Source organism: Theropithecus gelada, chromosome 11 (genome assembly GCF_003255815.1).
Source record: "Theropithecus gelada isolate Dixy chromosome 11, Tgel_1.0, whole genome shotgun sequence".
NCBI lineage: Eukaryota > Metazoa > Chordata > Mammalia > Primates > Cercopithecidae > Theropithecus > Theropithecus gelada.
Genome location: NC_037679.1, coordinates 3,025,639 through 3,050,220, shown reverse-complemented (window position 1 = coordinate 3,050,220; position 24,582 = coordinate 3,025,639). Strand labels below are relative to the sequence as shown.

Sequence of the window (24,582 nt, the reverse complement as noted above, 5' to 3'; positions counted from 1 at the left end):
TGATTAAAAAAATTATAATAAGTAACTGTAACTAACAATGGAAAGCTTGCTGCATCCCTAGGCTGTGACTTACAAGGTAACAATAGTATTTAATATGGCAATGTCTGTATACTATACCATATAACTCTCAAAGGATGTTATTGATACTGGGCAGTTGAATTTATATATCATGTTATTTATAATTATATTTTTCTAATATCTTGTCATGAGCTGAAAAATACAAGAAGACTACTAATTTTTTTCTTATTTCACATGCAGATGAAATAATAATGACAAATTATGCTATTGGAGATGTTGCACAATGTAACAGCATTCATAAGACCAAGAATACTATGTAAAATGAAACTTTCCATAAAGTAGGTTCACATATGGGTATGTATTTTATTTTTTCAGTTGAATTTTCCCTTTTCTTTGTTATTGGTCTATGAACAACTGTGAAAATAAAAAGAGTTTTCCATTCTCAAACCTAGAATTCCTAGTTTCTAATGCAATGTTACCCTATCATTTATCATTTCCCTATGGAATTATTATAGTGACATGCAATGTTTCTACCTAGACATTTCTAATGTAGTATTATTGTTTATAAGGGCAAAGGATTTTTAAAGGTTTCTGTACTTCTCATCATTTTTTTCATTTCATGGTGAAGAAAAATTTCCACACAATGAGAATCTAACCTCAGGGACATCTAGTGTTACCTCACAAGACCTAACATTTGTATTACCTCTGATGAATAGGCAGCATTTGACACCATATCACTTTTCCTGGACAGGATTTCTCCCTGCTTGCCTTATTCCAACATCCTCCTGTCAATTCAGTATCAGGTCACATTTTGTATCTAAGAAAAAAAAAGGCCTGGAGCAAGGACTTTCTTGTTTGTAACCAGCAGCTGCCACCAAAAATATCTTTATTTGTGGCCAGTGTTGAAGTTATACATAAAAATTTTAATCTGTCCTATCTATACTGAAAGGCAGTTACCACAGTAGTGATATTACTTGTGAGCATGAACTTCTGTTTGTGGAGTGGCCAAACTCCATATGATGAGCAAATGAGTATATCACATATGACTATGTTGATGCTATACTGTGTAATCTAATTATGTATTTAATATGTGGACATGTGTACACACATACACATTTCTGTTATAGGATGTTAGCAAGCTGAATATTTCATTATTCAGCGTGGTAAAGTGATAGAATGTTTGTGCTGCATGTTTCTAAGCCTGTCAAGATTTTCAAAAAAATTATCATCTTTTAAGATGTGTTAAGAGTTAATGTTGAGGCCAGGTGCAGTGGCTCATTCCTGTAATCCCAGCACTTTGGGAGGCCGATGCTGGTGGAGCACTTGAGGTCAGGAGTTTGAGACCAGCCTGGTCAACATGGTGAAACCCCATCTCTACTAAAATTACAAAAATTAGTTGGGTGTGGTGGCAGGCCCCTGTAATCCCGGCACTTTCAGAAGCTGAGGTTGGTGGAGCACTTGAGGTCAGGAGTTCAAGACCAGCCTGATCAATTTAGTAAAACCCCATCTCTACTAAAAATACAAAAATTCGCTGAGCATGATGGCATGCACCTGTAGTTGCAGCTACTCAGGAGGCTGAGGCAGAAGAATCACTTGAGCCCAGGAGGCAGTTGCAGTGAGCTGAGATTGTGTCCCTGCACTCCAGCCTGGGCAACAGAGCGAGACTCTATCTTTAAAAAGAAAAAAAAGAGGCTGGGCGCAGTGGCTCATGCCTGTAATCCCAGCACTTTGGGAGGCTGAGGAAGGTGGATCACGAGGTCAGAGTTTGAGACCAGTCTGACCAACATGGTGAAACCACGTCTCTATTAAAAATACAAAAATTAGCTGGGCATGGTGGTCCCTATAATCCCAGCTACTCAGGAGGCTGAGGCAGGAGAATCAATTGAACCCGGAAGGTGGAGGTTCCAGTGAGCCAAGATTGTGCCACCGCACTACAGCCTGAGTGACGGAGCAAGATTCCATCTTAAAAAAAAAATATATATATATATATAAAAATACATATAATAATAATAATGTTGAGAATACGAAGATAATTAAGCAAATCTGTAAACTGAAAACAAAATTATATCAGGCAGATAAATGACATGAGTGTAACATAAAAAATCTAGAATATATTGAACTTGTTTTTGTAAAATGGGAAAACGACAATAAAAATAATATAATAATCACACTGTGGTCTTTCACTTATTATGAATCCATTAGTGACAGCAGTTCTACTCATTTTTCTTTGTATTCTCAGTTTCAAATGGGGTGCTTGGAGTATATTAGGCGTTCAAAGTTTTTAGTTGAATGAATATGTGACTTCAAGGCCAAAGGATGTCAATAATCTCAAACTATGCTATGAGAAATGTTGCACCAGTTATGCTATGGGAAATGTGTCAACAGCAGCCATAAGACCAAGGATAATCTCTATGATTATTCAGAATATACAGGTGTAATCACGCCATCCAGTACGCAAATAAAACTGATGGTTTACATCACGTCATCTTCATCCTATAGTGATAGCCTAAGTATTCAAATAGATACATTAATATTTTAAAGTAAAAAAAAAAATTACTTGTTGGGGAGGCTACCTCAGTTTGTTTACAGCTGGCATATTGAGAAGCAACACACATTTTTTACTCTGAAATTTCTGCAGTGAGTTTGAAGTAGTGCCTGGGTCAACATTTGAATACTACTGTACTGTATTCACAATGGTCCCCAAGCTTCCCAAACTGGAAATGGAAAATCATTTTATTTATTCCCTCTGCTTCATTTGAGATGACCATTTGCTCTAAAAAATTACCATGACAGAGATGTTTGATTAAACCCTTTGATTTTGTTTTCGTCTCCATTTATGGTTACACATTAAAAAAGAACAAGCAACATCTCAAATCATGTAGTTCAAATTGTTGGCCCTACCTGCTCCACCTCATTGGCAGTGGGCTGCATTGCTTCACTATGCTCTTCTTCCAACATCTCCAAGTTTAACTCCTCTAAGAATTCATTCCTTTCATCTTCCAGCCAGCCTTCATCTAGCTGCAAAAGAATACATTAGTACATTATATCATGTTAGTGAGAACTCATGGTAAAATAGAGTAAACTTAAATGGCCAGTGCCCGACGAGTTCCTTTTATCATAATGATTCTCTTCAGAATACCAGCCTCCCATGGTTCACCTTTCAGAAAGAAGAAAAGGTGATAAAAAAAAAAAAAAAATTGGACTCTTATGCCTTTTATCCTTTCCTGAAACAGGGCTACAGATTTTCTCTCATAACCAAGTAAATCTCACAGCACAGAACATTACCTTCTTTCAAAATGTATGAAAAGCATCCTGCATAATCCACAGCTGTCATGCTCATTACCTCCAACAGTCCCGTGTTAAAAGGACTGCCATGCTACTAATAGGGCTATGAGACAATTGGGCTTTTTTCTTTAACAACAACCCCCAACGAGACTGCATACAAAGTGCCCCGCATACGCTCATGCTATCCTCATCCTGCTTTTTTCTTTTTAGGTGGGCTCCCATATTAACAAGATGGCTGCTTGCCACAAAAGAATCTACAGACAACATTTATTTTGTCTGTAAAGGAAGGAAAATTCTAAGTTATTCTTTCCAAAAAAAAAAAAAAAAAAAAAAGGAAAGGAAAGCAATGTCACTCCATGTCTATTTTAATTCGTTTTCAAGCCCAATTTTATAGGAAAAGCACCACAGTGGATGTGACATTTAAGGGTGGTGGAGTGGTGTGGGGCGTGCAGGGTTTTGTTTATGGGTGCTGAAAACAAGTATTCTTGTAGGACTCTTAACGCAAATTAAACTGAACAAATCCCTTCGGCTTTTCAATACAAAGTGAAGTGGAAAACTGGTGGTTACCTGGCTAATATGATCAATGTTGACAGTACAGATAATTTGCCTCAAAGTGGATTTTTGGAGCTGGATTACATAAATTAGCTGTCTATGCTGATTAAATTAACTGGATTATTGTCAAAACTCTTCATCACTCTGTACAAAGAAATAGCAGCATTCTAGTGAGCAAACATGGATAATAGTTTGAGATATTTTCACCACCAGTGAACTGGCAAAATAAGCTTTTAAACATAACTGAACTTCTACAACTTAAAAACAAACTAGAAAGGACATTAAGCTGCACCAAAAGAGGCATTAGCGTATATGTATCATCTTTATTAATATGCAGGCAAATCATAGATTTTATAATATCTATTAAAGGCCATGCAGAACTTCAATGACCTCAAATTTAACTGGGGCCCAAAGTGCTGGCACATTTGTTCATCCTCGTTTAGCTTAATGTGGCCTGAATAAGTTGATCAAATGCCTATGACTTTGATATGCAGATGAGCTATGATAATTATGCCAACTAAAAATGTAAATTCAGTCCAATTGATAATTGTTCAAATTTTACATTCTTTAATCTTTTTCAAGTATCATAAAGCTACAAATGCCAGACCTCATAAAAAATTACTTAAAATGGGGAGTGCTTACTTTTCTCAAACACATCAAGGAATTTTTCTTTAGGTCAAAATAAAGTATTTTCTGACACTGATATAGTGAATGATGAAACAGAGTTTTTTGAGGATTAAATGAAGTGGTGGGGAAAATAAAGAGAAAATGGTCAAAATTCATGATTTCCCGTAACTCTTTTCTCATTGAGTAATCCAGTAGATTCCTGAGTTACCAGCCATAGTCATTGTATGTCTGTTTTGATAAGGCTTTCTTTTAGGCTGGAGGTGCACACAGCCCAATTAGCAAAGGGAGATTCTTCTTGCTCACTTCCTTCCTCTCTCCTATTTCCCCCTTTCTACCTAGCTGTGCATTCACTACAGTCTGAGTCTAATGTAATGGCAGAGACAGACATCTCCCTTGAGCTGAGATGTGGGAAAAGAGGGATAGTCATTACTAAGAGTGGGGATCTATCTGCACCAAAGGGGGCCACATGTAGCATCTCAGAGAAAGGAACAACCTACACTGTCTCAAAGGTATGGCTACAAGTTCTTATGAGAATCCTCTCTGCCCCAGTGTCCTGCGGGAAATAAGACAGAAAAGCAGTATCTTTAATGGTCTCTGGAAGAAAATGGGCAGAAAATGAAAGAGAGTTGACAGGAAATGAGGAAAATGAGTCATTTAAAAATATTGCACAGATGCACAATACTACCCCTAGCAACTCTGTAGATCATTTCCAAGAATCTAGAGAGTATTTGAAACATTAAAAATTAAAAAAAAAAGCTAGAAAAAGCACACAAAAAGCTTCCACATTCTCCCTGAATAAAATATACATGCAACAAAAACAAAACAAAACAAAACAAAACCAATAATGAGATACAATGAGTTCAATGGAAAAATATGGGTGATATAAAACCAAGATTTTTTTTAGTGTTTTTTTTGGCCACTTTATAGCATGCACTGATCAAATTACATTTTTAAAGTATCGTCTTAAAATGTATTTCTTTTCCTGATTTCCCTGGAAATCTGTTTTTTTTTTTTTTTTTTTTTTTTTTTTTTTTTTTTTTCTATAGGCAATTAGCTTCCTTCCAGTGGCATGAAGGTTTCTTCAGGATCAAGGGGTTAATGCAGATCGTAATTTTGACAGGCAGGACAGCATCCTATGGAGTCAGACAACCATCTTTCATCAAGTGTGGAAAGGGAAATCGCATTTGAAATTTCATCCTTCAGCATTGACTCTTTTGGAGGAAAAGTTCAGAAGTGTAGCCAGATATTCAGATTTTCCACTGGTTCTACCCAGCGTTTGTATTCCATCAAAGATTAACAGGATCTGGTCTTATGTCATTAATTTCTATTATTTCTACAGCCCATTATGGCCACTATGTGGCATAGTTTAAGGAAATGCTTAGTTCTAAATTAATGACGTTCTCTAGCAGTTACATGGAAAGGGCAGGGAAACCACATTATAACATAAAAATATCTTCTCTACAATAGAGATGGCAACTTCAATTTATCATAAATTTCACTAATGTGCATTTATCCCCTTTATTATGTTCTTTTTTGAAGAAAATGGGAGCAGTGAGATAACTGGGTTGAGAAATTTCCAGATAATTGGTATACTTTCATATGCATTTAAAAATTCGCTCCCATATAGGCAGTGTGGGGGTTGTGTGGGCTTGTTTCCCCACTCCTAAGACCTCAGGTGTGTAAGTTTACTCTGCCCCAGACTATGGCAAACTTTATGGGAACCATTTAGAATGGGCAAGGGCATAAAGGAAATATATGCGGAAAGGGTGATCCTTTATAACCACTATATTCAAGTCAGGATTCAGTCTGACACTGAAATACACTTACTCAATGTAATTTATAGATAGTATGTAGTTACTGAGTCTGAAAAATATCAGATCAATAACCAAGGAGACAAATGGCAATATAACTAACTTTACTCAAACTACTGACAGATGGATAGACTGGTGACAATGTATTGTCCCTTCTGCTTTGTGGTGAGAGATAAAAAGGATATAAAAGGAAGCCCCAATGGTACTTTTCTTCCACCATTACCTTTCCTTTACTTTCATGACATCTTCTTCCATAAAGATCTAAAAAATTTATTTAGAAGCTATCAGTTTGTTTTTGGCTGGACAATTGTTTTGGTCACACTAAACGTGGAAAAAATTCATTTAATATACATGGAACCAGATCATGCTATACAAGACATTTGAATTGATAAAGTTATCTGAAAAAGATTTAAGTTGATGACTAGATAGGCTAGTGTTTCTCTCATGGAGATTCTTCCAAGAGACCTTCATATGCCATTTAAGTATTTTCAGACGGAAACCTAAAGCAAGGAGTCACACAGAATTAAAAGGATCTATACAGCCATTTTTCATTTGAGTATTTATTTAAGTAACTGGAAAATTGAAGGAGAGAATCACAATTCAATTTGGTATGCTTTTCCCCTCTTAAAAGGGATATTTAGCTGCCATTCTATGGAGCAATATAAGGAAGTCTTTAATGTATAATATTTTTGATAAGTTAGGAAAGATCAGTCTTCACTGTATTTTGTATACCTTAATTGCTTTCATATGTATTTTAAAAATTCGCTCCCACATAGGCCATCTGGTGGATTATGTGGGGAGAGATAACCATGATAATGATTTAATAGAGAATAGCAGATAATGAATATAAATTCATTCACGAATTTACACTCAGTGAATTCAATGAATATAAAGTTCAGTCTCAAGACTTTTGATCTCTGTTCTGACCTGAATCTCTGGCCTTGCAACAAGCAGCACGATTCTCTTACACTCATCGTTAGACAGCAAGGCCACGGCTTCTTCTCGATTCTGGACATCTTCCCCATTTATCTAGAAAACAAATGAGAGTGGCACATTAGTTTCCATTTCCACAATGCTGCACACAATAAATGGCAAATATCAGCTCATTTATGGTAAATGTATGGACAATGAAGCTCACACAATGGGCTCATCTTCAGCCCCTCAGCACAAAGTGCCTTCACTCAATTACGCGCTTACTGTAAGAGCCATATCGATCCCTGAAGGATGGCGGACATCAGAGGAAGCAGTTATGTTCATAAATGTCCAACCTGCGCCCTGGCAACATACATCTAGCAACACAATTAACCAGCTCCTGACAGGTGACGTTCATCTTTCTTCGCTCAGAGTAATGGAAGTGTCACTCTGAGATAATAGTGCTGGGGGAAGAAGGACTGGCAATACCACAACTGAAATCCGTCATCCTGCACGCTCGCCGCGAGCCAATTAGAGAGCTGCAGTATTATCTCTCACCAGGCAATGCTCCCAGGCCACTGCTGATTGCATTTTTATTTAATCATTTCATATTTGTGTGTGGGTCTGACTCAGTTGCCCAAACATCATCGTCAGGATAAATCTCAGTGTTTAACTGATCAAAGTAAAGTAACATTCTCATCAATACTCCACTTCCCTTCTAATATTTATCCATTTCCTAAAGCATAAAACTAATGAAATATCTTCAGACTCATCTTTTAAATAACTTTTAAAAAATTTTTAAAAATTAACATAGAGTAAAATTGAATTTTTAAAGTAATGATGAGTGAAAGAAACCAAGCTTGAGTAAACTTTAGATTTCATGGAAAAGATTCCAGTGGCATTAGAAATAGATCTTCTTACTTTTTCTAAGTTCTAAAGAAAGAGTAAATGAGATTTGTAAAGTTTCTTTTTTTTAAACCACATTTTCATGTGCAAATATATTTAGCTCTTAATTGACAAAACATTTTCCTTTGGATATTTAATGATTATTTTCTTTTATTGATTACTAACTCCATAGAGACAATAAGATTTTTGATCCATATATGTAATCAAATAATGTGGAAAGAATTTACAACTAAAGAGGTCAAGTAATTCTGTCTAAAATAGTATTAATTACTTGAATAAATTAAACAGATGGAAAATGTGGCAGCACTGACCATTCCTTTTTCAATAATTAATCTAATGTCTTTCACTAAGGACTTCTGCTTAAAAGCATAGAGTAGACTATTGAGGTTTTTCTCCTCATAGGTCTCTGGGTTTCTGGCTGATACATGAGGACAGACATAATTATCTGAAAACAAGCCCAGGAATTTCAACTTTGGACCATAATAAATAATCCTTATTCCTACACTCTTATATGTATTTAGTGCAAGGAAAGCAGACAATGATAATAAAAAATATATATATGGGTACAAGTTGTGTTTTCTTACTCCAATCACTGTCATTTCTCACTTGTATACATAGAAAGGAAATTCAGTTGTTGTAAGTTTCACATGCATTCCTCATTTGTTTTTGCAATTCACAAATAAAATTCATTAAATTAGGAAATAGAGACTATGATTCCACAATGGGAAATAATGACTGGGAAGGATATGTCGTGGTTTGTCGTAAATACCTCTGGAAAAATATGTGTGTACTAACTCCAAGGCTTTTTTTCTCAAATAAAGATAAATTGGCAGTGGTGGATTCCACTATACCTCCCCTACCCTCTCTTAAGTGTAATTTTAAAATAATGACTTTGCAGTATTTACTCTATTTGCACTTTGAGGGCTTATGTCTGTTTCATGGTAATTCTTAGTAATATATTTGTAATGCATCTATTTGTCTGTCAAATATGAACCTGTTTATTCATCTCTTCTCCACTACATGCACATCTGATCCTGAGAGCATTGAATTGGGTGATCTTACACAGCTTACCTTCATCTTTTCTGTTTGAAATATACTTCTCACTTCTTTTTTTCCTAGTCTCCACTTGACTATATATATATATGTGTGTGTGTGTATATATATATGTGTGTGTGTGTGTATATATATATATTTCCTCATTCTTCATCTGAATTTCACTTACCATTAATCTAAATAGTTATTCATGTTAGTCTAATGCTGCTATTATGTTTGCTATCTTAAAATGCATATAATAATAGTGCCTTGCCCAGAGGGTCTTTATAAGGATTACATGAGTCGATATAAGTAAAAATCTTAAATAGCACCTGGTACATAGAAAGTCTTCAATGTTGGCAAATATTACTGTTGATGTTATTGTTATTGTTGTTATTATCATAATTTATATTTTAATCCTTAGTAAAGACAAGTCTCTTTCATACTAAGTAAAGCAAATAGAGTGAAATTTATGGAAAGTAATTAAATGCATAGTAGTAAACATGGTTTTATTTTAAAAGATATCTACCTCATATGTATTTCTTTTTTTTTTTTTTTTTTTTTGAGACGGAGTCTCGCTCTGTCGCCCAGGCTGGAGTGCAGTGGCCGGATCTCAGCTCACTGCAAGCTCCGCCTCCCGGGTTTACGCCATTCTCCTGCCTCAGCCTCCCGACTAGCTGGGACTACAGGCGCCCGCCACCTCGCCCGGCTAGTTTTTTGTATTTTTAGTAGAGACGGGGTTTCACCATGTTAGCCAGGATGGTCTCGATCTCCTGACCTTGTGATCCGCCCGTCTCGGCCTCCCAAAGTGCTGGGATTACAGGCTTGAGCCACCGCGCCCGGCCTACCTCATATGTATTTCTAACCCTTAGAGGACCGTCAGGAAATAATGTGGTTGCTTGTCTTTTAGTTTCTTTATAGTTGGTATTCATCTCTCTCCCCTGAGAACTCATTATGACCAGAGCTATGTTCTCTGGTCCTGGCAACAATTAGTTCTTATTTTGGGGCAACAGATCATTTCTTGCAGAAACACTTGTACCTTCAGGATAATACCTCGGATGAAATCACTGCCACAGAAACCTGACATTAAAATGTAATTTATTATTTCTTTTAGAAAATAAGTGCCACACTTTAGCCAACCACTTGATAGATGCTATTGTACTCAGGACATTAGTTTTATACCCAAACTGATACTGGGGCAAGAAATGTAGCCATGGGTTTCAGCAAAGATACCTCTCAAGGAATGAAAAGAATTGAGGAACAGAATCAGATAGAGTTTTCCACCTTCGGTTGGTCTTGGTCCTGAAATAATGGCTTATAGTTACAGGATTGTTTGTGGGAATGCAGCCTACTGTGCCGGGAAAATACCAGACAGACATGAAAGTGGAGGACCCAGCAATAAGGGAGGGAGAGAGATGAGTAGTTATGTTACATAGCTTAATGGAGGACTTCCACTTTAGGAAAACAGAGGGAAAGAGAACCAAGGAAAAGACAGCAGGTAGGTTTTTTTTTTTTTTTTTTTAACATAACTGTCTCATTTTCTGTACATGGCCATATGTAAATGTTAGTTTCAGAATGGATATTGCCTTGGCTAAGAAGAGATCTGTGGTACTTATATGGATAGATCTTTCAAAATCTCACTGTAGGCCCAATCTCCTGTATCTGTGTATGAGTGTGTTTTGTATGTGTGTGTGTAAAGTCCTAAAAGCTTAGAAATGAGATGTAATATAGCTTTTCTCTTCCATATACCAATATCTAGGTTTTTTCTATTATTGTACCAGAGGTAGGTGGGCAACTCAAATTCTTGACATTGAACCATCAATGGAATTTCTTAGGAAAACTCAAGAATCTTAGGCAATAAGAAAATATTTATTTCAAATGTGTTTATATTTTACTATGGGGACAAAGGAGGTGATCAGTATAGAGACATAGATGTGGAAAGAACAGAAATAGTGGGGAAATATCCAAAGGGAAGAAAGTAAAAGAATAAGAGAACTAGGGTATTAGTTTGTTCTCACGCTGCAATAAGGAAATACCTGAGAATGGGTAATTTATAAAGAAAAGATGATTAATTGGTTCACAGTTCTGCAAGGCTGGGGAGGCCTCAGGAAACTTACAATCATGGAAGAAGGCACCTCTTCACAGGGTGGCAGGAGAGAGAATGAGTGCCGAACAAAGGGTAAAAAAGTCCCTTATAAAACCGTCAGTTCTTGCAAGAACTCACTCACTATCACGAGAACAGCATGGGAGTAACTGCCCCCATGATTCAATTACCTACCACTGGGTCCCTCCCATGACACACAGAGATTATGGGAACTACAATTCAAGATGAGATTTGGGTGGGGACATAGCCAAACCATATCAACCAGTTTATGTGTAGAACAGGGAAATGAAGAGAGAGCCCATTAGAAGTCCTGTTGTTTCACTGTTTGAGTTCTTGTAAAGTTTTGTCAGGAAGTCATCCTTAGGAACATGATTGAGCTTTTGGCCAACATGAGATTAGGCTGTTTACATGGAATATTACAGGTTTACCATCCCAAGGAGAAAAGGAGAATATAGCATTGCCTCTTTGGAAACTCCTTGGAAAGCTGGTCACATAAGTGGTCTTTTACTCTTGTTATCTGACTCAGAAATGCCATATTCAGCACTGAAATTGTGTGAGAAAATGTCCTCTGATTAATTCCTGGAGACATTTGATATAAGTTCCTGGAAATGACACAGCAGACAGAACTGTGAAGGAAAGAAAAAGAAGAACTTTCCTTGCAGACTAAAAACACAGTAGAACCACAACTATTCTCAGGAAGTTGGTTTCTGGTTTCTCTTCTGCACAATCCCTACTGTATAACAATCCCCTTTGTGTGAGAGCACTTGTGTGTGTGTGTGTGTGTGTGTGTGAGTGAGATGTCACTGGGTGAGGTCACCTACAGACCCATAGTATGCTACATTAAGAAAAGTTTGGCTACACAATGAGGGCAGGGCCATTGACATACTTTACTTAGGTCAAATGAACAGAAAATTAAAATCACAATTGCTCTTAAGGGATTCATTTAAATAAAAGCCATCGGAGAAACTTTAAGGATAAGAGGTAAATCCTCTGTTTTTCCCATTCTCATCTCTCTGGGAAAGGAGTCATTAACTGCTCATTACAGGGTATCCCATAATCTCCTCATCAACCATAAGGGAGCTATTTGTCTCTGGGTACAATTTTGTCAAAGTGTTACTTAATATAATTTCATAATCACCCTTAAGACTCTTTGTTTCCTATGTGTGCAGACAGAATTGTATTCTAGGTTTTTTTAGTGGGACATGTATTAAGTGTGACATGTTTTTCACAGAATATAAAGTAATCAGGCAGAAAACAGCACTTCAACATCCTGCTATTGTTTCCTTAGTGAACCTAGACCATTAAGGAATGCTTTATTATCTAGTAGGTATTTTCTCTAAAAACTTATCTGCCCACAATATCCCTAAGGATTTGGAAGTGTCATAGCATACAGTATGCATGTATGGAAACACATCCACTTTATTTCTATCCAACTATACCCACAGAACAAATGAATGAAATTTTAATAACTGTATTTGTGTATCTAGCCTACGGAAAAGTGGTTAGCTGGGAACTAGGAAGGGAGCCAGGTACAGTAGAAAGTATGAGATGTGAAGTAGCTGGCAAGAGGAAGACCTGCCCGCTGGCAACAGCAAGGGAGGAGTAAGAAAAATGACACAATATAGACCTAATGCATCTGCAAATGTATCCAGACAAGGTCATTTCATGTTGGGGCACAGGTTTTCCAGACTTTCCAATCACTGAGCATTTTACTCTATTATAGCATTGTGGAATGAATGCTGGGTATAACATGGCTCTGAGCATCAAATGATTACATTATTTTCAGTATATTTTACTGGAGATGTTAACAAGGTGAACAATATATTTAAAATTATTTCAACATTTAAAAAATAGTAAAACATTTTTGAAGCTTTTGTTATCTGGATGATACATGAAAATGGTCCCTTTAATTTCTTGAGGAGGCTATACAAGCAAAGCTTTCCAACAGATGTTACTCATCTATCCTATTATTCTCTCCACTGAATACCCTGGTTTCATTCATTGATTTATTCATGTGCATGTGTTAAAGATGACAGAAATGTGGTGGCCAACAAGACTATGTCTTGGCTTCCTGGTTCACTTTTCCTTCGCCCATGTATGACAGACACAGCTCTGTTTTGTTTACTGTAGATCACTATTTAGGGAGCTCATGGAAGGAGAAATTATAAACTTGAGGTTTTCTGATAACTAGTGGGAACCCAAACGATCATTAATTCACACTTTGTATTCTTTCCCGGTTGGAGCCTTAGCAGAAGATCCATGGTGAAAAAGGAGCTCTGCACTATCTAGCTAGAAGAACAGGCGGTGAGGAGGTGGTGTGATTCCATGAGTGTTGTCCTGAATAAGGGAGAGAGCTGCAGAAGGCTGGGCAGGACATGTGCCCAGGCAGCGCATGTGCCCAGGCAGCGCAGGCAATGTTACCATGACAGTGTCACACTGTACCGTAATCATCTGTGTATGCTCCTGTCTTCTTAAACAGAGACGGCGTGCTCCAAATGCTGGACAATAGCTTGTCTATTTTTGAAGCCCTGGTTTTCAGATTCCAAAAGTGTGGAATCCAAAAACAAAAACAAAAACAAAAACAAAAACAAAAACACTCTCCAGGGGTCTGTATCCAACAAGGAGAAATAGGAGCTCTGGAACTGTGGCAGTGACATTTTAACAGCTTATCGCTCCCTGGATTTATGATTCAAGTCCTCTTCTCTGTTTCACAGTTGTGATCAGCAGTGAAATTCCATCCCAAAGGACCTCTGGTCTTATCTTGGGGTTGATCTGTTTACAGGAGCTGGGGACCTTGTGTGTCTCCCTGCAGCCATTCTTGTTTTTTTGAGACAGTGTCTCACTCTATCATCTAGGCTGGAGTACAGTGGTGCCATCTCGGCTCACTGCAACCTCCGTCTCCCAGGTTCAAGTGATTCTCCTGCCTCCGTCTCCAGAGTAGGTTGGATTACAGGTGCCTGCCACCATGCCTGGCTAGTTTTTGTATCTTTTAATAGAGACGGGGTTTCACCATGTTGGTCAGGCTGATCTCAAACTCTTAACCTCAGGTGATCTGCGTGCCTTGGCCTCCCAAAGTGCTGGGATTACAGGCGTGAGCGACCGGGCCTGGCCCCTGCAGCCATTCTTTATGGGAGAGGACTCAGAAAGGAGAGAGCAAGCAGGTGAAGGCAGGTTTAGGATAGAAACTGGCTTTCAGCTATTCCTGATTTGGCCTAAAACTCTCTTTCCAGCCTCACATTCCTCCTACAGTCTGCTTACTATCTCTCACGTAAAGCTGAAATGTAATCAGTCTCTATGTTTTCACATTTCCAAGTGGGGAATAAAACACATTCTCCTTCATCTCCCAGCAACTCATTAGTAAATACAGTAGTGCACTACACAATAACTTTTCAGTCAACAATGGACCGCAGATAAGTCAGTGGACCCATAAGATTATACCTTGCTTTTACTGTACTTTTCTATGTTTAGATACATAAAGACTTACCATTGTGTCACAATTACCTACAGTATTTAGTGCAGTAAAATGCTGTACAGGTTTGTAACCTAGGAGCAATAGGCTATGCCAGCTGGGCTAGGTGTGTATGTAGTAAGCTGTACCATCTAGGTCTGTGTAAGTACACTCTCCAATGTTTGCACAACCGGAAAATCATCTAATGACATTTCTCAGAACATATTAAGTGACGCATGACTGTAGTTGAAACTTCTTCAAACTTCTAGAATTTCATATAGCAAAGGAACATCTAGATCCATGTTCACTTAGTTTATTCTGGAAAAGGCAGCAATAACTGCCGCTGCTAGTAATAATAGCCATTAATATTTATTACGTACTTATGCACTGTGTTAAGCATATTGTGTGCATAATCTCATTTCACCTTCACAACAATAATAGGTTATTATTACCATTTTTTTTAAGACGAGGAAATAAAGCTTAGGATGAGAGGAGGTTAGGCAATGTGCCAAGCAAGCTGGAAGAGAAGTCAAATTTGACTCCAGAGATGGGATCTGAATCACTAATTAGTAGCTAATCACTCTTAATAAATCACACCATCCTTAATAAGTTTTAAATGATAGCATTTTTTTTTTTTTGGTTTTGTAGATGTTAATATCCAAAAGCAAAGACAAATTTTTTTCTCAACAGTTTACAAGAAACAAAATAAGCCGGGCGCGGTGGCTCACTCCTATAATCCCAGCACTTTGGGAGGCCGAGGCGGGTGGGTCACGAGGTCAGGAGATCGAGACCATCCTGGCTGACATGGTGAAACCCCGTCTCTACTAAAAATATAAAAAATTAGCCGGGTCTGGTGGCGGGCGCCTGTAGTCCCAGCTACTCGGAAGGCTGAGGCAGGAGAATGGCGTGAACCCGGGAGGCGGAGCTTCCAGTGAGCGGAGATTGCCCCACTGCCCTCCATGTCGTGCGACAGAGCGAGACTCTGTCTCAAAAAAAAAAAAAAAAAAAAAAGGAAAAAGAAACAAAATAAAATAGTAACTTTGGACAGACCGTGGGAAACTAAAGGAAATTACTACAGCACCTACTTGCAAAATCCGATCCCCTTCTCGAATCCGGCCGTCTTTGGCAGCAATGCTATTTGGGTCAACCTGTAATAAAGAGGACATACATCTTCAACTGAATATGAAACATTCCCTCAATAACTTAAAAATATGGTTTTAAAATATATTTTGAAAAAACTATTGCAAAATTCTGTGTTGATTTATGACAGTGCATGCCATATTTCTCTCCATCAAAACTGATTCTAAAAGTGCAAATGAGCTATTTTAGAATGAACAAGAATAAAATTGTGAGGACTAGAGCAGAACTTACTCTGAAGACCAGTTTTCCATCCTTCCTCTTCCTCTATTTCTTCCTTCCTTTTTCCCTTCATTCTTTTTTTTTTTTTTTCACATTCCTTCATTCATTTGTGTATCCCAACTGTCACACATGCTCTTCAGTTGACGTGAGATGATAGTAACACCAGGACTCTCTGGACCCAGGAAATTTACTTTCTATGAGATCATTTTAAATCCTGCTTTACCTGTCTTGGTAAAGCTGATAGCTACAGTGTAAGTTCATCCTTTTTTTGTTTTGTTTTGTTTTTGTTTTTGTTTTTTGAGACAGAATCTCGCTATGACCCCTAGGCTGGAGTGCAGTGGCCCGATCTCGGCTCTCTGCAACCTCCGCCTCCTGGGTTCACGCCATTCTCCTGCCTCAGCTTCCCAAGTAGCTGGGACTACAGGCGCCCGCCACCTCGCCCGGCTAGTTTTTTGTATTTTTAGTAGAGACGGGGTTTCACCATGTTAGCCAGGATGGTCTCAATCTCCTGACCTCGTGATCCACCCACCTCCGCCTCCCAAAGTGCTAGGATTACAGGTGTGAGCCACCGCGCCTGGCCCAAGTCCATACTTATTAAAGATAATTATGTCTCATGGACATATTAATTTATAAAGAAATTTACAACCTATATTGCTCAAGAAACACACACACACACACACGTCTGATCCATGCATTTAATTAGTACCACTTTAGATGTGGGCTAAAGTATATTTACTACATACTATTTTAGAATGTGTAGATATTTAAGGCTCTATTAGGAGGTTATCAGCATTTTAATGGGCTAAATTTGAGTGATGACTTACAGTTTACTGGGGGTAATTTCATCTATCAGATTTCATATGATGGCTTCAAACTTTATTTAGGCTTGTTGCACCAAAGCTTTATTTTTAAAGCAAACTGTTTCAAGTGTAGCATAAGGTTGATGCATTCTATCCATATGTTAGATATTACTTTCTTATTAGGGGTGCCAACTAATAATTGAGTCTTAAATCATCAATCAAGAATAAATGACACTATAATTACATGTAAGAGGTAAAAGGAAAACATTCCTTCCAAGTACATATGTTCAGATCCTGTGGCTTCTTTCTCTTCCCTGAATAGTGCAGTTCCAATACTGACATATTTAAATAGTAAATAGAGACTTACTAGAAGGAAGTGAGGGGTGATTCATGAACTCTATCCCATTTAAAAGCCACTCACAATCTAAAGCCTCATCTTTAGAACTGTAATCAAACTAATATTAAACTTCTACCTTCCTACCTCTGTACATATTACAAAAGACAATTCCACAGGTGTTTCCTTATACTTCCTTACCCTAATCAGAGGAATTATCCTAATTGCATATTTAAAAGAACTACATAAGTTGAATATTATCTGGAGATTTTTCAGTTGCAGAAGCCAGTTAGTAAATTTTTTGGTAAAGGGATAAAGGGTAATATTTTATACTTACAGAGTTGTAGTGTTTTCTAAATGCATTAATTACTTTATCTCTTCCATACTCTAAGCAAGTCTATCAAAACAATAAGATAAGCATTGTTATACTCACTTTCTAGTTGAGAAGGCTGAAGTTCAGTATATTAGGTAATGTTTTCATGATTATGGCCAAGAAAACTTGGAACAGCATAAAGCAGCAATTAGTATCTAGTTTGTCTAACTTCTGCATTTATATATAAATATATATACATGTATGTTTTGCACATATAAGTATGTACTTTTTTATCATAAGCATATTTAATTTTAATTTATTTATATTTAGAGACAGTGTCTCATTCTGTCACTCAGACTGGAGTGCAGTGGCACAATCCTAGCTCACCGTAACATTGAACTACTGTGCTCAAGCAATCCTATTGCCAAAGCCTTCTGAGTAGTTAGGACTATAGGCATATGCCACCATGACTGACTAATTAATTTTTTTTTTTTTTTTAGAGACAGGGTCAAACTCCTGGCCATAGGCAATCTTCCTGTCTCAGCTTCTCAAAGTGTAGGGTTTATAGGCATAAGCCACTGTGCCCAGCCTTAATTTTTAAAAACACACCTTCCTACTTCACATAAAGTAATGCTTTTTGTGAGTTTTTAAAAGTCATCTATTGTAGTAAAATTTGCTTCACAGTCTTTAAAAGGAATTAACATTAACAGTAGCTCGCATTTTAGACTCTCTCGTGTATTGCTTCTTGGCCTTTGGCTAAGATCAAGTGTAGAATCTCATTGTGGGGTTGAATAAAACAAACTAATAGATGCACTCACTGGGCATTCAAATGTATCAATGCCATCAGCAGAGTAAAAGATGTGATTATTGTGAGTAGTAATTTAAAACAGTTAGCCAGTGCTACTGTTAATAGAACTCATAAGAGACAGTAGAATGGAAGGACAGATGTTTGAGGATCAAAAACTTTGATGGACTTGCTGCATTCTTATGGGAATTTATTCAAATTTGGAATTCAAAAATGTTACCACTTTTGCACTTTTCCTTGCTGGGATTCTGGGGTGAAAGAATTCACATTAAACAAGCTGATAATAATTACATTACTTGGGCAGCATAATTTACTTTCCTAATTGAAAGTGACAAGTTTTGGAACATGGCCAATTCTTCACATTCAAGCCTCTTAAGGAAGGGTTTTCTCACTGTGAGTCATTTCGCTCTGTTCCTCTGGTCTCCCTCTTCTAATTTCCCCTCCATGGCGTTTCTTACCTCGCTGACATAAATGCCGGTGTCTTCTTCATCATCTGTTCGGTAACAGACTGTCAGGCCCAGCTTCTCTTGACTGCTAACACGACACAACTCGACCTCCTGAGAGAACAACACACACAGATGACATTTATGTCAGAGAGAAAATCTGCAGCAGAATGGAGAACTCACTGATATTCTTTGGGTCACTCTGGCAAGTATTAATAATTATTGCCCAACATTGGAAATTAACTTTTTGTTTTTACCAGTATTATTCAAATGTTCTTTCAGCATGGATTTCTATGAAGTTAAGCCAGTGTTTTATATTTTTATTGTAACGTTGGAGATACACAGCTGTTTGCATCAAGCTGTCAATATAAAACTCCTTAAAAATTACACAATAATGTATAAATCGAATACATGCATACATCAATACACTGGAATCAATGAAATATTTGAGAATCTCAGAGTTGGTGGCAAAATGTTCATAAAAATATGGAGAGTTACTATTACATGTTTTTATTTGTATTATAAGAGAACAAAATAAGTTCAAAAAAAAAAAAAAAAAAGACTATACCAAGCTGTTTCCATCATTCCTGCTCTGGAGTTCTATACAATATGATAATAAGCAAGTGTTTTGTACAGGTTTGACCAAGGTTTTCTATTATTTTGTAGAAACTGTCATTCTTGGAAAGAAATGGGTTCATCCAGGCTGAAGGGAGAGACATCAAAAGCCACTTGGGGCAGAGGCAATGATTCAAAATGAAGCAGTAAATGAACAAGAAAATACATTTACTGAAACACATGGCTAAGGGCTTGAAATGTCAGTCCTCACGTAACGTATATTGAATTTATTTCCTGATTTATGTTCAGCAAAATAATAATAAATTTCAGTGTATTTCAGTTTTATATGATGAAGTGGACTTGTACTACTTTCAGAAGCAGATGACTTCAGGATAAATTACGTATTTCCAAGGATTAAAACACAAATTAGCACACTAATTATGGAGAATTTATTCCTATTGGATGGAGAATATAAGACCCATTAGTAAATAATCGGATGAAGAAGAACAATGTCTATTTAAATTAGAAGTGAAGTCTGGATCAATTTCTAGCACTCAGGCTCTGTGGGAGCTCTGAATATGTCTGAATTTGCTTAATGCTCTTTCTCCGGAGCCTAGAACAGGATATTTCAGTGTGGGCACTCAGTAACAACTAGCTGAAGGGTGACTAATTTTATTTCAAAAATCTTTCCTGGTGCACACAGATTTTTGTAAAACCATAAGTAGGTAGTCTTTCCTCTTTGATTGGAAATAGATGTGTGTGTGTGTGTATGTGTGTGTGTAAAGGTTATGAAAGTTGATAAGAATAGAGTGCTAAGGTCTAAATGTTTGTGTTTCCTACAATTTGTGTTAGGGTTTCAACATATTTTACCTACCAAGAAGGTGGGGCCTTTGGTAGGTGATTAGGTTGTAAGGGCTGCTGAGCTCTCATGAAAGGGATTAGTGACCTTATAAAGAGGCCCCAGAGAGCTATCTTGCCTCTTCCACCATGTCAGGACACACACAGTGAAAAGGTGCCCTCTATGAGGAACAGGCCCTCACCAGACCCTAAAACTGCTGGTTCCTTGATCTTCGACTTCCTAACCTCTAGAACTGTGATAAATTTGTTTCTGCTGTTTAGAAGCCACCTTGTTCATGGTATTTTATTATAACAGCCCAAATGTACAAAGACATAGAGTACTCATTTAATTGTCTAAAATCTGAAATAGTTACCAGTACAAAATGAAGGAAAACCTACTTAACTTCAAACAGGAGAATACTTCCCAGAACACTCTGTTACATTTGAGTAAATATCCTCCCTTTCAATTTTGTATTTCAATGAAGTCCTTGACAGTGGATAATAACCTGTATAAAAATGATGCGCCATACACAATGAGTAAATCCTTAGCAAGAGGATTTGCTCTCATAAACTCCAGTGACCAATAATTTCACAGATAATAGCAAATAAAACTAAATTTAAATCCTCTATTCTGAGATAAGTACTGCAAATTAGTGAAATGCATGAAAGTAAGAAGAATGCTGACTTTCTGTCCGGTGGACAAAGATACTCTATTTTATAGTGCTTAAAAAGGTTATAGCGTAGGCTGAACAGTAAAGAGAAAAGGTGAAACATCCTTTTACCTAGATGTAGACTAGGAAACAGTGAAATGATTTAGCACCAGAAGCAAAAATGTACACATCAAGCAAAGGTCTTTTCAAAACTGGTAATAATTAATGCCTCCAGAGGGAAACAATACTTGACTAAAACTGCAACATTAGGAAGGAATTATAGCAACAAAACAGCTTCAATTACAGCAACAAGGTATACAGTCGAGGAGTATCTCTTAGTGATTCCTAAGAGGCCAATAAGGAAACCTACACACTCCATAAGGAGTTGAGATTAGGGCCTTTAAATCAACACAAATGAGGAGCTGTAGCCAAAGCTGACATCCACTGACTTTCAATGCCCTAGCAAAGCATGGAAGCAACTCTCAGTATCGTGAGAAGACATTTTCAGGGGGGAATATTCTTTTTTGAATGTTTTCTCCACATTCTCAATGGTGTACCTTCACTTTGGTGTTTGCTTAGAAGGCGCATATCCAGCTGTTTTGCAATAAAATTGAGTGAATATATTAAAACAAAAAGGGCAGAATCTGCCTATAATCCTTCAACACCACAAACCAAAGCACTAACCCAAGAATCTCAGAGGAAAGGAGACTAAGGTCCTCAGGTCAAAGTAACTTTTCAATATTTTCCTTGCGTTGGACCAAACCAAAACTGTGAAACAGGTCTCAAAGTTATCTCCATGGTCTTTGTTTCCAATATTCCCCTTGGTAAGACACTCAACACCCTCCTATTTCTTTTCAGCTGCTTGGAGTCCCGGAGGCATGAGTATTATAGATTTGCCATTTTGCTTGTCCCCTAACAAAACCTGGCATTCAGTGTGATTTTCCGTTCTCTCACAGTTAACTCTTGAGACATAAAAATAATTAATATATAAATATCTCTCAAAGGAATCATCATTAACAATTACTTAAAATGTGACCCAATCAGGCTTTAGTGCATATTAATAAAGGCTGCAAATACAAAGCCTTAATGCAAGGGACTAAACCCTTGGGAGAAAGCCTTCAGGCACCATAAGAGACCAAACTGAGATTTTTCTGGATCCCGCAAACCATCTCACACCAGTCCCAAGTGTGAAGTTGTATTTCTTGGCTGAGAATGTCTCAGATACTACATAGTTTATATTAAAACACATAAACATACATTTTAGAATCAAAGTTCCCTTAATTCTATGTCAAAATAACTTATAAGCAGCTACCTGTAGACAATTTTGTTTGTAGGAGGCAAAGGTGGCTTTATAAAGACTCTGATTATCTGAAAGGAATTCTGCAGCACAGGTTTAATTAAGTATTCCCTGCACAGGACACATAAGCCTCTGACTTCTGAAGAAACAACCTCCTGGTAATAGAGAATGTTTTCCCTAACAACTTTCATACCTTTCCCTCCGTCACTTGGAAGCTGTTTGATGAAACACATAAAAGTGAAATGCTACCTCTGCACATTTTCTCCATGGAGACAATTCATGAGTGTATACAAATCAAAGCTAAGCCTGCATGGATGGCAGCACTAACCATCCATAAGTCATTTGTCACTAGAGTGAAAGAATCACTTCACACACCTGGTGAAACTACATTTATTTTGACTTAAATGTACTTCAAGACGTGCTATTCTGGGGACGTGTCTAAAGTCCTTTGGAAAAAATCTAACTTCAGCATCTAATATTGTGAGAAATTGATTATATATAGGGTGAAGGTCGAGTAGAAGATTACAGTTTGTTATTAAAGCTTGCTGTGAAACATCTTTCTAATCATAGAATGACACAAATAGGATTTTTACATAAATTGGTTGTACTCCAGTGGTGTGAAATTTTTATATTTTTTTGTGATTGAGTCTAGGGAGAAATGAGAAACTTAAGAAAAAAAAAAAGCTTTCTAGATAGAACTCTGTCTTACTGGGGAAAGAAACAAGGGTTGACACTGCTTAAAAAGCAGTGACTTTTTAAGTAGCATTGTTCCCAAACTTTAAAGAACACTTAGGCCCATACATGCCATAAAGATTTTCCTCTTCGTAAGAAAATTTAAATGCAGTCAGCACTATTCAAGTCTGAAGAAGATCTAGGGCTAGACAGGTTAGTCATTTATATCAGCTGACAACAGGGGAATGTAGGGTCTTTTATGTCCATATTTTTACTATTTTCCTGGTTTTCATTTATTAGACAATATATGCACTTTTACTCAATCTCAGTGTTAATCATATATCATCTTATATTTTTTAATGTTGATTAGTAACTAGTGAAATATCATGCCTTGTTGTTCCAATAAAACATTTATTTCAAAAAAGGAATCAAATGAGAAATATGAACACTTTAATCTCCACAGCTAAGAGAAAGCTAGATAGTCTGTTATAAAAATATTGTTTCAGTGTCATTATCTCCTGCATAATGGAATCTGGGGATAATACTTAGTAAAAAATAAATCACAAAAATCCTGGAATATCAAATCCCTCTGACAAAACATTTCAGGTTTGCATTCTCCAACTCCAAATTATTCATAACAAGTTGCTGCAACTAATAATTAAATCACATTTCTGTGGAGACATAAGGGTGAAAGTTAAAGCTTATGGTCATGTCTTTTCTCTAACGTCCTTAATCCCGCCTCTTTATTTGACTACTTCTTTTTCAATGGTCTTCTGAAATATGGGCAGCTTTTAACCTCCAATTTCCCATTCTTAGAATCAGAGACATTCTTTGGGAAAGAAAGCAGTCACATTTCTCTAGGCCCAGGTTGGCTGCTTCTCACTATGGGCTGTCAATCCCCTTAAGAAGTCATAAATGACCTATTTGGAGTAGATTTTATACCTTAACAAAGAAAGAAACATTACTTTTGCTTCTACTGTTAATGGGGGAGGAAATGAACTCATGATGTTGGCAAACAATAGTCGATGTCAGGAAATCTGGGCCAGGAATAGAAAAGAGAAACATAAAATTGAAGTAAGTGAGAAGTGATCCATACATTTTGTTTTTATTTTATTTTTTAAATTCTGTTTTTGAGACAGAGTCTCACTCTGTCACCCAGGCCAGAATGCAATGGTATGATCTTGGCTCACTGCAACCTCCACTCCCGGGTTCAAGCGAGTCTCCTCTCTCAGCCACCTGAGTAGCTGGGATGACAGGTGCCCACTACCACACCTGGCTAATTTTTGTATTTTTAGTAGAGATGCTGTTTCAGCATGCTGGCCAGGTTGGTCTTGAACTCCTGACCTCAAGTGATCTGCCAGCCTCAGCCTCCCAAAGTGCTGGGATTAGAGGCATGAATCACCATGCCTGGCCATGATCCATAAATTTTGTATCATTACTTCTGCTGTAACAACTACTGAACCAGGCAGACTGCATGGAAAACTTTCCTAGAATGGGCTTCCACCCCAAAGCAATCTGTCTAAAACAAAGAACAAAGGTATAGGAGGAAACCAGGAAGACACTTCTGTTTACATCAGGAAGGTTTTTTTCCCCGCCTTCTCTATTTTGCTTGTTGTATCTTTTGAGGAAATCGCAGTTACTTTGTTATTTGTTAGCGTCACATGGTTTACCTTCGAAAGAATCCAGAATCCAAGGTTTTTCATAGTTGATTGTTGAGTTTTTAGCAGATATTAAAATGATCATTTATTAGCTTCCTAAAGGTATTGCTAACTATCCACAGCCATTTGTGATTTGATTTCCTGACTCATATGTCAGTTTTTGG

The 24,582-nt window shown here is 37.3% G+C and overlaps 1 protein-coding gene and 1 non-coding gene across 2 annotated transcripts in view; one reads left to right on the top strand and one right to left on the bottom strand.

Annotated features, from left to right (window-relative positions):
* The window catches only part of PDZRN4 (PDZ domain containing ring finger 4), a 414,106-nt gene that overhangs the window by 3,778 nt on the left and 385,746 nt on the right, over positions 1 to 24,582 (bottom strand). The window contains 4 exon segments of the mRNA XM_025402308.1: positions 2,920 to 3,036; positions 7,221 to 7,322; positions 15,781 to 15,843; positions 18,765 to 18,863. Coding sequence (XP_025258093.1) covers positions 2,920 to 3,036; positions 7,221 to 7,322; positions 15,781 to 15,843; positions 18,765 to 18,863 — 381 coding nt within the window.
* LOC112635742 lies at positions 18,239 to 18,422 on the top strand. The gene has a single exon (XR_003122063.1). It is a non-coding gene; the product is annotated as a U2 spliceosomal RNA (small nuclear RNA).